Here is a 17,650-nt window from a genome sequence, read left to right as displayed (position 1 = left end):
GGTTTCGTGTTATAATTCACAGTGAGGTTTAGAAATAAGGTCAGAAAACTACTTTATAGCACACCAGAGCCTTCCAATATTTTATTAATCCACTTTTTTTTAATAACGCTTTATTTTATTAAGTAGTAGTAAACGGTGAATAGGTATAGCAGTAATTGAGATAGTTAACGGGTCAAAAAACATAATATAAGACAAAACAAAGAGAACAGTAACTTAGAAACAAATATTTGAGAATCTGGACTCAACGTGAAAGAAAGTGGCTAATGTAGGACCAAAGTCTGTATGAGTCTTGAAAAATGGGATAACAAAATGTAAAGTGTTATATCATCTGGTGGCCGATGGATAGAAAGAAGTTCAGCTCAGTCTGGAGAGGAAGTTATTAGGGTAGATTTGATGTGGTAGGGGAATCATCCGATGGAAGGTCAGTAGCTAACCTTACTCAAGGAGACCATATTTTGAGAAAGTTTGGAGGTGTATGTGATTCCCAATTAGAAAATACTACAGGATAAGGCAGAGTAATAGGAGCTATTTTACATAAGAGGGGCCAACTGGGGTAAGCCAGAAGGATTTCCTGATTTTAGTCAGTAGGGCCAGGAAGCCCAGACAGGTCAGAGGGCCTTAGAGCCTGGGCCAAACAGCATTTAAGTAAGGAGCCCAGTCATCCAGGGCCTATGGGCCAAAGGTCACAGCAGAGAAGGAATGCAGGGCAGCTTCAATATGTGGCAGCTAACTACGTGGGCTGATGCCCTTATGTCTGAGATTCAAACAGACAGGGGAATCCTGAAGATAGTTAAGCTGACCAGAAGGAATGCTGCGGTGCCGGACGAGTCGGTGTGTCCCTGTGTGTTCTGTGATGTTCCCTATGATGTTGATGTAACTGAGCAGGACGTACTGAGAATGGAACCAAGTAAAACCGTTTATGTTAAGTTGTAACTGATCTCTGACGCTTTTTATTTGACGCCGTCAGGAAGAACTTCTCAGCAGATCAGAGAAGACACTGACAGGTCAGAAAGCGGAAAAAAAGGTATGCTGCAAAGGGGACATTGTGTGCATGTGGCGAGAGACCAGGGCGAAAATCAGCAACGACTACGGCCCTGGCCTCTCTCACAGATGCACAAAGAAAATGGATTCACATGGAACAGTTTTTTAAAAGGTCCAATGCAGTTATTAATATAGGAAGCGGTATTTGGCCTTGCATATTTTCTATTTTTTGATATATAAAAACAAGATATACAGATGTCATACAGATGACAATAAGGATAGAAAAAATGTTCCTATCTTTGGATGAAAAACAGATAATTTTTCATGCAGATGTTATACAGATGACAATATGGATGAAAAAATGTTCCTATCTTTGGATGAAAAGCAGATAATTTTTCATGCACCCGTGTGAAGTTAGCCCTTGGTCACATTCAGACATGAGTCATTTTTCTGATGTGCAAAAAAATTGATTTTCATCTTTGCTTTTTATCCAGTGATCAGTCATAAGTTTTATCAATGTTTTTCTCATATTTAAAAAAGAAGCTGCAGTGCTTTTCCTGTCATTACAGTGTTAAAAACAGACAGCACACAGACTGCACATGGATGAGGCCTATCTGTGAAACAGAGAATGCATTGCATACTGACAGGATCCTCTGATGTTGGCGGTGAGAGCAAGAAGTCACGAAATCACAAGTATGTGATTTGCTTACATACAGTTGCATGCCAACTTGACATGCATGGCCTCACTCAATATGTCTATTTGGAATGTGTCTGTAAGTATGCAGATCGTATACTTGCACTCACATGACCCTCCACTCTTTAAGCCGATACCCGAGGAGCTTGACAGTGAGTGTTGCTTGCATTGTGAGAATTCTGAAACCTAGTGACTGCAGCTTTTCATTACAAACCTGAACAACCCTTGTAAATATAACCTTAGGCACTGTAGCATACCCAATCCTGACAGTGTGCAATATACTCACTGTCAGGACTCGACTGCTTCTTGGTTCCAGTAGTCAGACTCATCACATGATCAGTCATTTCCGATTTTCATAGTAGCTTTTCTTCCTGCTTCTCTCAGTAAAGCAGGGGCAGTAGTATTTCACTGAACACTGAGAGAATCAGGAAAAGCAGCTCGTCTGCATGCAAGGGGGCACATGAAAACAACTCAAATGAATTGAGCTGAGGGGTCGCCACTAGGGTTGAGCTACTTTTAGTTTTTCAGGGTCGAGTCGGGTTTCATGAAACCCGACTTTCTCAAAAGTCGGGTCGAGTGAAATTGTCCGATCCTATTGAAAAGTCGGGGTCGGGGATCGGCCGAAACTCGAAACCTAATGTAAGTCTATGATTTTTTTTTTTTTTTTTTTTTTTTACATTTCCTTCAGGGCGATATAGCAGAAAAGCCGGTAATTCAATTACCGGCTTTTCATTTCTCCTGCCAAAACCCGACATGATATGAGACATGGTTTACATACAGTAAACCATGTCATATCCCCCTTTTTTTTGCATATTCCACACTACTAATGTTAGTAATGTGTATATGCAAAATTTCGGCGCTCTAGCTCTTAAATTTAAGGGTTAAAGCGCGGAAAAAATTGGCGTGGGCTCCCACGCAATTTTCTCCACCAGAGTAGTAAAGCCAGTGACTGAGGGCAAATATTAATAGCCTGGAGAGGGTCCACAGTTTTTGGCCCCCCCCTGGCTAAAAACACCTGCCCCCAGCCACCCCAGAAAAGGCACATCTGTAAGATGCGCCTATTCTGGCACTTGGCCACTCTCTTCCCATTCCCGTGTAGCGGTGGGATATGGGGTAATGAAGGGTTAATGCCACCTTGCTATTGTAAGGTGACATTAAGCCAAATTAATAATGGAGAGGCGTCAATTCTGACACATAGCCATTATTAATCCATTTGCATTAAATGGTTAAAAAAACACTCACACATTATTAAAAAGTATTTTAATGAAATAAAAACAAATTTTATTGTACGCTCAATCCACTCGCTGAAGACCCTTGCTCTGTAACATAGATCAACATATACTAAAAGGAATAATGGTCCTGCTTGCAAGTTTACAATCTATGAGGAAATAGGGGAGACGGGACATGAAAGGTGGATGATAACAATTGCTTTCGTTGTTCGGACCAGTCATAATGTAGAAATCGGGTGTTCATGTAATGCTGCATGAACCGGTTATCAGCCAGAATACGTAAAAGTACAGACGCAGAGGGCTATTATGCACATGTTTATTTCCTTTCAGTGTACTGGAACAACACAAACAAAACTGAGAAAAAAAGGAAAAGTGGACATTTCACACAAAACCCCCAAAATGGGCAAGACAAAATTGTTGTTGCCTTCCCAAAATTGTAGGTAAACAACTTTATTTTGAACATGTGATGCTCGTACAAACTCACCTGTAGCAAGTAACAGGTATGAGCAATATAAAACTCACACCTGAAACCAGATATAAAAGTGAGAAATTGAGGCAATCTTTGCATTGTGTGTCTGTACGCCCACACCCTTGATTAGCAGCTTTCAGTGTACAATGTATATTGACAATAAGCTATTTAGTGGCAACTAGTCTGACAGTTTTAGTCTCCTGCTGATAAAACAATTATTTTATTGTAGTTGCAATAGTGACTGTGACTGATTGAGTTTCTTAGTTGATAAGATATGATCTATTTAATTAAGAGAAACTTTTACTTTGGAGTAGTTTGACACTAGTGCGGTGCAGAGCATGACTATATTAGTATATCAGACCTAATTATTATGCGATTTTCTGCCTGTGGGTGTTAATCAGTTAAATGTCGCTGTCATTGTGCTGAAGACTGGCTCTGACGAGGCCTGGGATGGTTTTGCGCATGTATGCGTAAAGTGACAAGGTCTTGATGTGACCCAGACCTTACACGTACATGTACAAAACTGACCTGGGTCTCATTAGAGCTGGAAGTTCTTGCGTAGCATGAAAAATCCAGGGATTTCAGTGCTTGAGTTGTCATTAAAATGATGCAACGAAAACTGAACAGGGAATAATGTGGAACAAAGGGGCTGGAGAAGTGAGCGGTACAGTGAGTATAGTTACTTTTTCTATTTTTAACCTTTTTACAGCCCTTTACTGTTTAGCAAAATGGCAGCCAGTCCTCTGCTATGTTGCTGAATCCACAAGGAAGTGAATTACAAAAAATCTGCATCATAGGGATTGCAATTTTTTTGTAAAACTTTAGTATATTTCAAACCCACGTTAATAAATGTTCTCATCTCTAGTGAATATAACGGGTGAATATTTCATTGCTACAACCTTTGAAGCTGCACATGGACCCAAGAGATAAGGAGGCCCACTCCCACCTCCGAAGCAGGAGGAATTGTGCATTATGATGAGGTCCATATATTGACCCTTATACGGCGGCCTTTTTTCTGTCTGTGTCTGCTTCTGGTGAGAATAAACATAATGCATCAGAGAACAAAAAATCTGCATGCATCATTAGTCTTAGCGGTGAGTTAAAATAGAGCTGTCGGAGAAATATCTGGGTGTACTTGTAAATCATAGACTAAATAACAGCATGGTAACATTCATTTTTCCATGTAATGTACTGAAAAGCAGAAAAATAATTTCAAGTGAGATGAAAGGGTGAAAAATAAATGAATTATTCCATAGTTTTTTGTGTTTTGTTTTTGTGGAATTTATTGTAAAGTTAAAATGACCTGTAACATGATACTTCAGATCACTATTATTATGGTGATACCCAACTTGTATAGTTTTTGAATAACATATTTTAGTGGTTAAAAAACATTCTGAACTTTGTAAAAAATACATCATTTTTTGCGTATTTATTTTCTGAGATGCGGTAACTGAAAAATTATAATTGTAATGTTTCATTTCTTTTTCTCTATTGTATTTATAGTTCAATTTTTTTATATTTTTATTCATAGAACTTTTACAGATGTGACAATACCAAATATATTCTTTTTATATTCGATTTTCTTTTAAATTGAAAAAATGGAAGATGAGGGGTGATTTAGGCCAAAACATGGTAATTTAGGTCACAACTAGTGATGAGCGAATATACTAGTTACTTGAGATTTCTTGAGCACGCTCGGCGGTCCTCCGAGTATATTTTAGTGCTCGGAGATTTAGTTTTTAATGCTGCAGCTGAATGATTTACATCTGTTAGCCAGCATAAGTACATGTGGGGGTTGCCTGGTTGCTAGGGAATCCCCACATGTACTTATGCTGCTAACAGATGTAAATCATTCAGCTGCGGCATTAAAAACTAAATCTCTGAGAACTACAAAATACTCAGAGGACCGCCAAGCATGCCCGAGAAATCTCGAGTAACGAGTATATTCGCTCATCACTAGTCACAACACCTATAGCACAACTGAAGTTTGCTCAGCACTGCTTCGATATAGTGGTGCTATGGAAGTAAAAGGTGTCACAATGTGAAACCTACACTACTGCAATTGCTACAAGAAAGTAACAAAAAAATTAGACTCAATTGAATTATTTGCGACTTGCTTGTCATGGTTGCCGCAATGAATTTGTCATAATATGAGCCCATTCACTTCTAATGCACAGCAATACAGCAGCGGCATCAAGCAAGCTTCGGTGGCTATATGGCTGTCAGGGTCAAAGTCTCTGTGTAGCCCTAGTGCTAAGGTGATGAAGAATTGCAAGAGGTCCAGGCTCGGACTGGCCCACAGGGTAACAGGTGAATCCCCCAGTGGGCCCCAGTGCAGATCTGAGTCTCCAACACCACTATATGGGCATTATTTGGCATAATTCAATTGATTCGCTCTGTACATAAAAAGCAGCAAATCATTCATTCATTTACCAAACTACCCAGTTTATTATTATATAGAGATATAGGTAAATTTGTGAACAAGGGTCTTGTAATATTTGTATGCAGGTGAAAAGTGGGCCCCTAAAGTCAATGTTACTGGTTTGCCCTTAGCACCCCAGTCAGACACTGAAGAGGTCAATAGGGTCTCATCCAATATAAATGGTAAAGAAGTGACTGAACTGCTCACCAAGTAGGGTTGTGTGTGACACAACATCTAAAAGGCTCAAAATCCAGATGCTGCTGCTTCCTGGGAATGTGTCAGAATTAGATAACGAGAATGGAACATGTTATGTTATGTTACGTATGGTCATCCTGAAGAAGGAGTCAGTGGACTCTGAAATGCATAGACCATAAACCTACATTTTTATTCCACTACTGGTTTGTTGTGACTCCATAGCGAGCAGAAAAACTTTCATTTCCTGTATCTAATAGTGCTAAGGCTTGGCTCCATCTTCTCCATTGTTTCACTACAGTGAGGAAAGAATGGTTGTAGATGACGAGGAAAAAGCTAACATATTAAACACCTTCTTCTCCACGGTATTCACGGTGGAAAATGAAATGCTAGGTGAAATCCCAAGAAACAATGAAAACCCTATATTAAGGGTCACCAATCTAACCCAAGAAGAGGTGCGAAACCGGCTAAATAAGATTAAAATAGATAAATCTCCGGGTCCGGATGGCATACACCCACGAGTACTAAGAGAACTAAGTAATGTAATAGATAAACCATTATTTCTTATTTTTAGTGACTCTATAGCGACAGGGTCTGTTCCGCAGGACTGGCGCATAGCAAATGTGGTGCCAATATTCAAAAAGGGCTCTAAAAGTGAACCTGGAAATTATAGGCCAGTAAGTCTAACCTCTATTGTTGGTAAAATATTTGAAGGGTTTCTGAGGGATGTTATTCTGGATTATCTCAATGAGAATAACTGTTTAACTCCATATCAGCATGGGTTTATGAGAAATCGCTCCTGTCAAACCAATCTAATCAGTTTTTATGAAGAGGTAAGCTATAGACTGGACCACGGTGAGTCATTGGACGTGGTATATCTCGATTTTTCCAAAGCGTTTGATACCGTGCCGCACAAGAGGTTGGTACACAAAATGAGAATGCTTGGTCTGGGGGAAAATGTGTGTAAATGGGTTAGTAACTGGCTTAGTGATAGAAAGCAGAGGGTGGTTATAAATGGTATAGTCTCTAACTGGGTCGCTGTGACCAGTGGGGTACCGCAGGGGTCAGTATTGGGACCTGTTCTCTTCAACATATTCATTAATGATCTGGTAGAAGGTTTACACAGTAAAATATCGATATTTGCAGATGATACAAAACTATGTAAAGCAGTTAATACAAGAGAAGATAGTATTCTGCTACAGATGGATCTGGATAAGTTGGAAACTTGGGCTGAAAGGTGGCAGATGAGGTTTAACAATGATAAATGTAAGGTTATACACATGGGAAGAGGGAATCAATATCACCATTACACACTGAACGGGAAACCACTGGGTAAATCTGACAGGGAGAAGGACTTGGGGATCCTAGTTAATGATAAACTTACCTGGAGCAGCCAGTGCCAGGCAGCAGCTGCCAAGGCAAACAGGATCACGGGGTGCATTAAAAGAGGTCTGGATATACATGATGAGAGCATTATACTGCCTCTGTACAAATCCCTAGTTAGACCGCACATGGAGTACTGTGTCCAGTTTTGGGCACCGGTGCTCAGGAAGGATATAATGGAACTAGAGAGAGTACAAAGGAGGGCAACAAAATTAATAAAGGGGATGGGAGAACTACAATACCCAGATAGATTAGCGAAATTAGGATTATTTAGTCTAGAAAAAAGACGACTGAGGGGCGATCTAATAACCATGTATAAGTATATAAGGGGACAATACAAATATCTCGCTGAGGATCTGTTTATACCAAGGAAGGTGACGGGCACAAGGGGGCATTCTTTGCGTCTGGAGGAGAGAAGGTTTTTCCACCAACATAGAAGAGGATTCTTTACTGTTAGGGCAGTGAGAATCTGGAATTGCTTGCCTGAGGAGGTGGTGATGGCGAACTCAGTCGAGGGGTTCAAGAGAGGCCTGGATGTCTTCCTGGAGCAGAACAATATTGTATCATACAATTATTAGGTTCTGTAGAAGGACGTAGATCTGGGTATTTATTATGATGGAATATAGGCTGAACTGGATGGACAAATGTCTTTTTTCGGCCTTACTAACTATGTTACTATGTTACTATGTTACTATGTGGAAATCTGATTGACTCAGATGTCTTGCATGGCCAAGTGTGATCTGAATATTGGTACAAACTTATGCATGCAGCAATTTTTTTTCCTCAGACACTCCCTAGACTAATATTGGACTGAGTGCGATCCGATGTTTTGTTGGATCGCACTTGGACATGCAGGTCATAGAAAGTTGAATACAGTGATACCTTGATATCTGATACTGACAGATACTGGACAGCACAGTGGCTCAGTGGTTAGCACTGCATCCTTGCAGCGCTGTTGTCCTGGGTCCAATTCCACCAAGGACTCCAATGTGCAAAAACTTTGTATGTTCTCCCTGTGCTTGGGTGGGTTTCCTCTGGGTTCTCCGGTTTCTTCCCACATTCCAAAGACATGCTGATAGGAAACTAAGATTGTGAGCCCCATCGGGGACAGCGATGATAAAGTGTGCAAACTATAAAGTGCTGCGGAATTTGTTAGCGCTGTATAAAAATAAAGATTATTATTATAATTTGTATTCCCTTTAAACTGACTCCTGGCCTATTCCATACACCCTTACCCAACTTCTGAAGTATGATACATTTACATCGCAATTTGGGAAGGAGTTGCGATGATGGCTGTATGGGTATATGTGAGTATGTATGTACTATACAGCATAGCTGAATGTGTATGTACTGCATGATGTAGCTGTATGCTTATGTTCTATATCACTTGGTTACATGTGTATTTACTATATAACATGGCTATGTACTGTATATATATACATATATATACTTCATTATGTTGCTGTATCCTTACATTTATGTACTATATGATATGCTTCCATGATTGTGGGTGTACCATATAACATGGCTTTTGTCTATTTGTTTTTTTAGGTACTATAATTGTGGACAATATGCAAATCAAAGGGACAGCTGGAGGACCTTCTCCTACCATTGAACTTACCTTAATAGAAAATGTGGATTACTGGGTGATATTAGATCCTGTTAAACAGATCCTATATCTCAACAGCACTGGGAGAGTCTTGGACAGAGATGTAAGTTTATTGATCACCCTTTAGATAACCTCACTGAACCTAATGGGGTGTGAGAGAAAACTATTAATGTAGCACATGCATCATCTCTAGAACTAAACCAATACTACTGATTTATTTATATTGATTTAAAAAAATCATTATTGCACCACATGCCATAAGTCTCCTGTATGTGAATTCCTTCCATGCTTAAATGAAATCTGTTAGTATGATCAAGCTTCCTAAACCTTCTATATGTGCATATAGCTCATAGGAAGCTGAATAAAATGACACATTGATGTTTGTGATATCTTATCTCAGAGAAATTCAAGTTTTTCTCATATGTAAATGAGCTGTTAAGATCTGTGGGCCAGACACTGATCTCCCTAAGAATCTGCCTCCAGGGCTTATTGTACATGAAAAGAGACATTGCCAGTGTGATGTGTAAAGGTACCGTCACAGTGAACGATATCGCTAGCGATCCGTGACGTTGCAGCGTCCTGGCTAGCGATATCGTTCAGTGTGACACGCAGCAGCGGTCAGGATCCTGCTGTGATGTCGTTGGTCACTGCAGAAAGTCCAGAACTTTATTTCGTCACTGGACTCCCGCAGACATCGCTGAATTGGCATGTGTGACGCCGATTCAGCGATGTCTTCACTGGTAACCAGGGTAAACATCGGGTTACTAAGCGCAGGGCCGCGCTTAGTAACCCGATGTTTACCCTGGTTACCAGCGTAAAAGTAAAAAAAAAAACACTACATACTTACCTTCAGCTGTCTGTCCCTCGGTGCTCTGCTTCTCTGGCCTGTGTAAGCACAGCGGCCGGAAAGCAGAGCGGTGATGTCACCGCTGTGCTTTCCGGCCGCTGTGCTTACACAGGGCAGAGAAGCAAAGCGCCGAGGGACAGACAGCGGAAGGTAAGTATGTAGTGTTTTTTTTTTTTACTTTTACGCTGGTAACCAGGGTAAACATCGGGTTACTAAGTGCGGCCCTGCGCTTAGTAACCCGATGTTTACCCTGGTTACCGGCATAGTTGGTCGCTGGAGAGCTGTCTGTGTGACAGCTCTCCAGCGACCAAACAGCAAAGCTGCAGCGATCCGGATCGTTGTCGGTATCGCTGCAGCATCGCTTAGTGTGACGGTACCTTAATGGCCGCTCTCTACTCTGTTGATCTCACTGCAGAGCTGTGTGATTATAACTGACACATCTGCAGGTTCCTCTCAGCTTCAGCTTCCATCTTACAGGCAGACTGTACAGGCAGAGCTGTGAGAGCTTCAGCAAATGGGTTTGTAAGGAGACAAAGTTCATGTTTATTGTTCTGTGTTAGTTACTTGTCTCACACCAGTAACTCCCCCTTTTCATTTATAATAAGCTCTGGAGGCAGATTCTAATGCAGATCAGTGTCCGACCCTAGTCCAGAAAAGCTCATTGACATTTAAGAAAACGTGGATTTCTCTGGAATAAGACATCGGATCGCAGATATCAAGTTTTGTTCAGCTTCCTATGACCTACATGTCCATGTAGATGACTTATTAGGGTTGATCCTACTGACAGATTCCCTTTAAGCAACATTTTTGGATGTATTAAATAATAAGTTGTATAAATATTTTAAAATCACAATTTAAGAAATTGTGCTCAGTCAGAAAAGATTGGTAACATTTTTCATAATTGACATAATGGAGTATATTATGTTTATTCATCTTTTTCACTTGTGTATTCCTGTGCTTCATACATTTTGTTATATTATTAAAAAAATGAATTAAGTTAAAGATATTTTTTGCAGGGTTTAAAAGAAAAAGGGGTCATGTTCTGTTACAGTGTTAAATTTGCGGTGACATAAAAAAATAAAAATAAAATTGGTATTGCTGTAATTACACTGTCCTGCAGAATAAAAAAAAACGTGAATGTTCATCTACATTTAAAAATACATATTTGGTATGCATTGCCATATCCTGAGACCCAAAATTAAGACCTCTATACTAAGGTTTGTTCTTTTTTTGTGGTCATCTTTTATTAGTAATATTTCATTCCATTTTTGGGGGGTGGCGTGGTAACTGAAAAATGTGAATTTGTGTATTATCATTTTTATGATGTTGACCATTCGAGAAAATATCATAATATTTTAAAATGTTAGGACTTTTACAACCATATCTACTGAATAGGATATTTAAATTATTGTATTTTAATTTAGTTTTTGAATACTTAAAAAATACTTAAAATGGTTCAACAGGCACCCTGCTAATGCCTTGCCAGGAAGAAATATAAAGGGTTGACAGAGGGAGGAGGACCAAAATTTGAGTTAGCCTGGAAAGCAAATGCTAAAAAGTGATCCAGGAAGAGATTCAAGGTACAGGTGACATAATGAGCTTGAGTGCAATTAGAGATTAGCCATATTATTCAAGTCAAACTGAATACTCTTCAAATTTTACAAATACAGTATCTGTATTCTCCAAAACATAGATTTTTTTGCAAATCACTCTTTACAAACTGCGCAAAATGATGACCTGTTAGCTGCTATTTTGCTAAATTAAAGAGGAAAAGAAAATTATATAAAAAAATAGCTCACCACTCACCTATTCCATTCTTCCCCAAGTCCACTGACCAATCCTCAGTCCAGCAGTCCTATCAGAGACCTGTCAAAAAGTGACGCAAGCCGCAGATTGTGATTGTGTATAAAATAGGAAAGAAAAAAGAAGATCCCCAGCTGTGTCAGCTGTAGACTGTTAGCACCACACCAGATCCCTGCTCTGACAGGCAGGGTCTCCAGCGTGTCACTTCACTCTCCCACGCTCCAGTCGGTTCTTTTTTGCATGCGTCCAGCACAGTTTCCAGCCTGGCTTCCAGCCATGTCCTTAGCCCTCTTAAAAGGCCAGCATGTGCAATTGCTATTTCCTCCCCAGCCAATGGCAATCTTGCCTTGCGCAGGCGTGTACTTTGGAAGACAGAGAATGAACTTCAATCCAATATTGCAGCCAGCATGCAGCCAGCGGGTAAGGAAAGGGTGAATCAAACACCCGAAAACCCCACCCCTATGGCTGAAGATTGTTCCCTCCAAATTCAGGTGACAGAGTCCCTTTAAGCCACTCTGGCAGATTTCAGAAGAACCTCGGCTTTCACCCTTTAGTCCTTGTACAGGAATCTGGATTTAAAACGGAGTCCACTGGATTGGTTCCACGGAACAGCTGTTATTTGAAGAATCAAACCAAAAGCAAGAGAATAGTCACGTAGCAGGGTAAGAATCAGGAAGTGTAGGGACAAAATTGTAAAGAATGAAAATAGTCAGAAAGCAAGCCAACGTCCAAAGTCAAGGCTTTCCACTGGAAGAATAGCAAGTCAGATTATTACTGGCAAATGACAGAAGGATATCAAGATCTTAAATAGCTTGCAGCCCCACCCAAACCACAAAGTAATTAACTTTATGTCTCATAGCTTGGATTGGTCTGCAAGTTTCAGAGAACACAAAACTTGAACCTGCAATGAGAACGTGGTGTCACCTGGTGATAGAAGGGAGGGCAAGCACTGACACAGATGTCATACCTCTCTTGTCTGTGAGCTATTGTGTATGCTGACAATGAACTCTAGCAACTCTGCATTGAAGAGCCAGCAAATAACAGTAGAAACCAGCACAGTTATAGATTATCTCAGCACCAGAACTTTTTTTAGTTAACACATCCATTTGTGGAACTTCATTTTATTCCAAGGTCTTTTGATTAAAATATACTATATTTGTGGGATAACCCTTTTAACTGTCGAATTCAGCAGTAGTTTGACACTTGTTCTCTATAATTGAAGTGTTCCAAATAATCGAACATACAACCAATCCTCAACACTGTATAGCCATTATATACTTTGTAGTCTATCTTTACTGGTCTATGTTTTTGATCAAGGGATAATCCCCTGTCCTCATTGGAAAAACCAAAAGCATTGAAGTTTTAAGTGTGTTTGTTCAGAATCAATATGAAAGTGTAGCTATATCTTTTTTAGCTGAACATCACTATTTTCTATTAGTTACTAGAAAAAAAAGGCCTTTTCATTTATGACATTCCACTTTTGATTTGAAGAGTCGGCCCTGAGCTTGGCATACGTATTCCCAAATCTGTCACTAATTTTCTTTGTAGAAGGCCCACTGACAGATTTACAATAAGTCTTTGTGACAACACTGAAACTCTTTAATTCACAATTATTTGATTCATGGATGTTTGACGGGAGTTGCAGTTACTAAACTTAGAAAATGGTTTCAAATGTGAAGAAAATAAAATGATATCATAATTTAGCATTTGTTTTTCAGACAACACACTATCATATGATTTCATAAAACTGCTTATATTATTCATATATTCACTGCTAAAATTACAAGTTTTTCTTCAAGTCATTCTTTTTTTTTCTCAAGCTGTTGTAACATAATAGTCATTAGGGATGAGTGGAAGTTCGGGTTCTGGTATCCAACCTGAACTTTGTTACAAATTTCGGTTCGGGTACCAGAACTGTACTTGAACTTGAACAAGAACCTGAACCCCACTGAAAACAATTGGGACCTGAACTTTGGTGGGAAAAAAAATCTCTCGCTCCGCAATATACTTCTGGGAGAAATCCGTGTTCAGCGTTTAGCACTGGACACTGACTGCCCGATACGAACCACGAACATTTAAGTTTTGGTTCACTCATCTCTAATGGTCACACTATTTAAAAGAGATATACTTCATAAAAAGGAGCATACGGAGATTTTTTTTTCTCTGTTGAGCTGTGCACAAATCTTGGCATGACCCATCAGAGGTCATTACCGAGATGTTGTCGCATTGCTTCAACAAAAGGCTATTTTTTACTTCCGAATCAAATTTTCCATTGTACAGCTGCTCTCAGTTTTACAATTTGTATATGAGATTTGGCTACGGTACAAATATTGAGACAAAAACTCAGACTTTAATAGTTTTTTAAGTAATCCACTTTATATTATTCTCCTTTATAGCCTCCAATGTCCATCAATACCTTTGGTGTCAAAATTCAGTGTACAAATTTAAAAGTTGGGAGCATCATTACCCATGTTGTACGAGTAGTCGTAAGGGACCGGAATGATAATTCACCACAATTTATGCAGAGCAGTTACTCCACCACAGTCAATGAGGTAAGAATTAACATAATAATGCAATTACTGAATGTGTCCATTACAATTTTTGCTTTCTTAACTTACAATTTTTATAGATTATAAAGCAGTATATCCAAAATTATAGGTTTATCTACTGATTATATGGAGTTTACACACTGTCTGCCATAGTTGATGATCTCTATTTGGAAATTTACTGGGTGCTCAATTACTGGATAGGTTGGGTTCACTTTAGGTCAGTACAATTTATCTCTGAAAACAGAATTTTCACTACCAGTAATCCTGAGTCCTATATACATAAACTAAAATATAAGAGACTTAAATAAATCATATCAGAAAATGATTCTACAAGACAGACTATTTCCTCCATGCTTCTGCACATGTGCTACATAATAGATAGTGATGGGCAAACCCAAACGTTTGGGGTCCATAACGGACACCTAGTGTCCATGCACAGACTCTGAACACGGACTTCTCGCTGAAGTCTGTATAACTGTTTGGGTTCAACATTATGCACCACCACATTATGGGTGTCAGGTCCAAGCATTCCTAAATGAACAGTTACCTGGAAAGTGGATTGGTTGTCCTGGGTCAGTTGAATAGCCACCAAGGTCTCCCGATCTGACTCCCTTAGACTTTTATCTTTGGGGTCATCTGAAGGCAATTGTCTATGCTGTGAAGATATGAGATGTGCAGCATCTGAAACAATGGATACTGGAAGCCTGTGATAGCATTTCTTCTGCGGTGTTGCTATCAGTGTGTCAAGAGTGGGGGAAGGGGGTTGCATTGACAATCCAACACAATGGGCATAACTTCAAACACATTTTATAAGTGGTCATAAACTTGAAAAAAACTCATGAAAGAACCAAGTTATGTTAAAACCAAGCACACCATTGTTTTTCTTGTGAAATTCCCAATAAGTTTGATGTGTCACATGACCTTCTTCCCATTGGAAAAAATAAAGTTGGATACAAAATGGCTGACTTCAAAATGGCCATCATGGTCACCACCCATCTTGAAAAGTTTTCCCCCTACATTATACTAATGGCAAGTTGATATCACCACAACCCGCTAGTAACTTGATTGAATAGTTTTGGTTTTTGCTAAACTTAGAGCCAGGCTTTTTGAGAGAAACAATAATTAAAAGCACAAGAGTGCGTGCAGTGCCGCTCTGGCGGATGCCGCTAACCACCCAGACTTGGGTCAGGAAAGCACTCTATTAGCGCAAGGCACCACACTGGCGATCACTGCTATCAGACGCTGTATCATGTGTTTGGTGCAGGTAGCACTGTCGGGCGCTAGATAGCAAGCATCCACCATTCACGAGCAGTCAACAACACTAGGACACTAGGAAGGGGGATGATTAAAGAGTGACAGTCACACATCTACACACACACGTTTTCAAGTATACACTAGCGCATGGCTGAGCGGTCATGCGAACATTTTATAGCAGCAGTGCTATGGGACCTTCCAGATGGTCCAATAGGAGCCACAACAGGACCTGAGCATGTGACCCCCGACCTGCAATGGGAGGTCGTCCCGTGGGCATGCTCAGTATGGAAAAAGCAGGACTTAGTCCCAGAAAGACCTGCCTTCTGCTGATCAGTGCTAGCTACAAAGGCAGAGCCTGGAAGGGCAGCAGTAACCATTTGCACAGTTTCAGCTTGAGCCAGACGCTGGGACCAATGTCTCTGCTGAGCAGGCTCCATTGTAGCTGGAGAAGAATTGGAGACTTCAGCGGAGATGGATCGAGATTCCCCTTGTGCAGAGGTGGGAACTTGACACCTAACATGTTATTAATTATCTTTTGTTGCATTTTTGATGATATAGAAAATTGTCACTTTTTTATTTTTTGTCAAATATCTGATATTTTCATAGATAAACGCAAAATGTATTTGACTAAATGTAACAAAACCATAAAGTAGAATTTACAACAAAATAAACAGTCTCAAAATCACTTGAATATGTTGAAGCATTCCAGAGTTATTGCCACATATAGTGACACATGTCAGATTTGAAAAGTTTGGCCTGGTTTTTAAAGGGTTAAGGAAATTCCACTCAAATTTGATCCTTCATGAATTGATTAGCTCATCTCTACTCAAGTCACATAATGTGTATACAGTACAGCAGTACAGACAACCTTTTGTATTTCACGGACATCACAGATTTCACATATAACGTGTAGCCTTGGTCAAAGTCATCAAGACTTTTTTTCCCCCAAAGTGGATTCTGATTTGATTGTTCTGAATAGCTATTTCCACATTACATAAAGCCTATACTAGCTTTTAAAGTATTATATAGATTGAATTCTTAGAAGCATTTAGAAATGTATTCTGCACAAGGACATAGCATAATGTTTTGGCATAGGAAGGTGTAAGTATTAAATCCATTATTCGTAGCTTAACAATTACAGCAAGACATTCAATGTTCTAAAGTTCCTTCAATGAATACCCCGTAGCTCTTTGCAGGATTTATTTAGTCATAGAAGTTCACCAATGGCGTAAGAACATCACACTTTCCACTTTTAACTTTTAGTTTGCTCTGCTTTTTAGCTTTTATTTGATATAAAATTCAAAGTTTCTACAATTTAAATGAATGTATTTTTAATTCTACCACGACCAAGGTCTTTTGTCGTCATAAACCAATATATTCTAATATGGATCTTTTTTCTAAATTATCCTTCATTACACAGTGTACTGTATGTTTGATGATTTTCAGCAGTGGTCACATTCCTATTTATAGTTTTTATTTTTTCCCAGAGAATCATAAAAGCCCTAATTGTTATAATTATTCTATTTATTATAACTATTATGACATTTTAGTTCACTACCATTAATTTATTACAGTATTTAATTTTTTCGATGTTTAAGCAAAGATGCTATTGAACACTTGTACTATATGCACACTGTTTTTTTTTTCAAGCAGGTTTCGCTTTTGGAAACAGCCTCAAAAACCAGTAAAATCAGAAAATACTCAAAAGAATGAACATATGCCTTTCTTTTAAAAAATGAATTGGGTGCACATGCTTTTGAATGTTTTTTAATGGCTTTGGGTGCATATGCTTTTGAATGTTTTTGAATGGCTTTGGGTTTACAAAAGCACCAAGTGCCTAAAAAAGTGACATGTCCATTCTTTGGTGTTTTTCGCTCTGACAACACTCTATACTTTACAATACCAGTCAATCGGAAAGCTAAGAAGACACCCAGAAGACACCAGTACATCTTTTGGAGTATTTTGCCTTTGTTTTTGCTTAAAAAAACAATTGCTGTTTCATTAATATTAAATGGAGTATAAAAAAAATAACAACCGGAAAACAGTAGAAAAAGTATGCCACAAAAACTATGGGAAAACCTTTCAAAAGACCGTTGAGACAAGCAAAACCATTGGAAAAGCATTGAGAAAACGACCGAAACATGACACAAAAGATTCAGGAAAAAAATTCCTTAGTTCCCTTAAGCAACTTTTGCTCAACAAACTTGGTGGGTTCTTC

General features: G+C 39.2%; 1 protein-coding gene across 1 annotated transcript in view; it reads left to right on the top strand.

Annotated features, from left to right (window-relative positions):
- Nucleotides 1-17,650, top strand: part of PCDH15 (protocadherin related 15) — a 2,320,333-nt gene that overhangs the window by 636,320 nt on the left and 1,666,363 nt on the right. Inside the window, exons 5-6 of the mRNA XM_069753541.1 lie at nucleotides 8,922-9,082; nucleotides 14,026-14,181. Coding sequence (XP_069609642.1) covers nucleotides 8,922-9,082; nucleotides 14,026-14,181 — 317 coding nt within the window. The remainder of the gene's footprint in view (nucleotides 1-8,921; nucleotides 9,083-14,025; nucleotides 14,182-17,650) is intronic.

This window comes from Ranitomeya imitator, chromosome 2 (assembly GCF_032444005.1).
Source record: "Ranitomeya imitator isolate aRanImi1 chromosome 2, aRanImi1.pri, whole genome shotgun sequence".
Lineage (NCBI taxonomy): Eukaryota > Metazoa > Chordata > Amphibia > Anura > Dendrobatidae > Ranitomeya > Ranitomeya imitator.
Note: the sequence above shows the minus strand (reverse complement) of the source record. Positions and strands in the feature narration are given on the sequence as shown.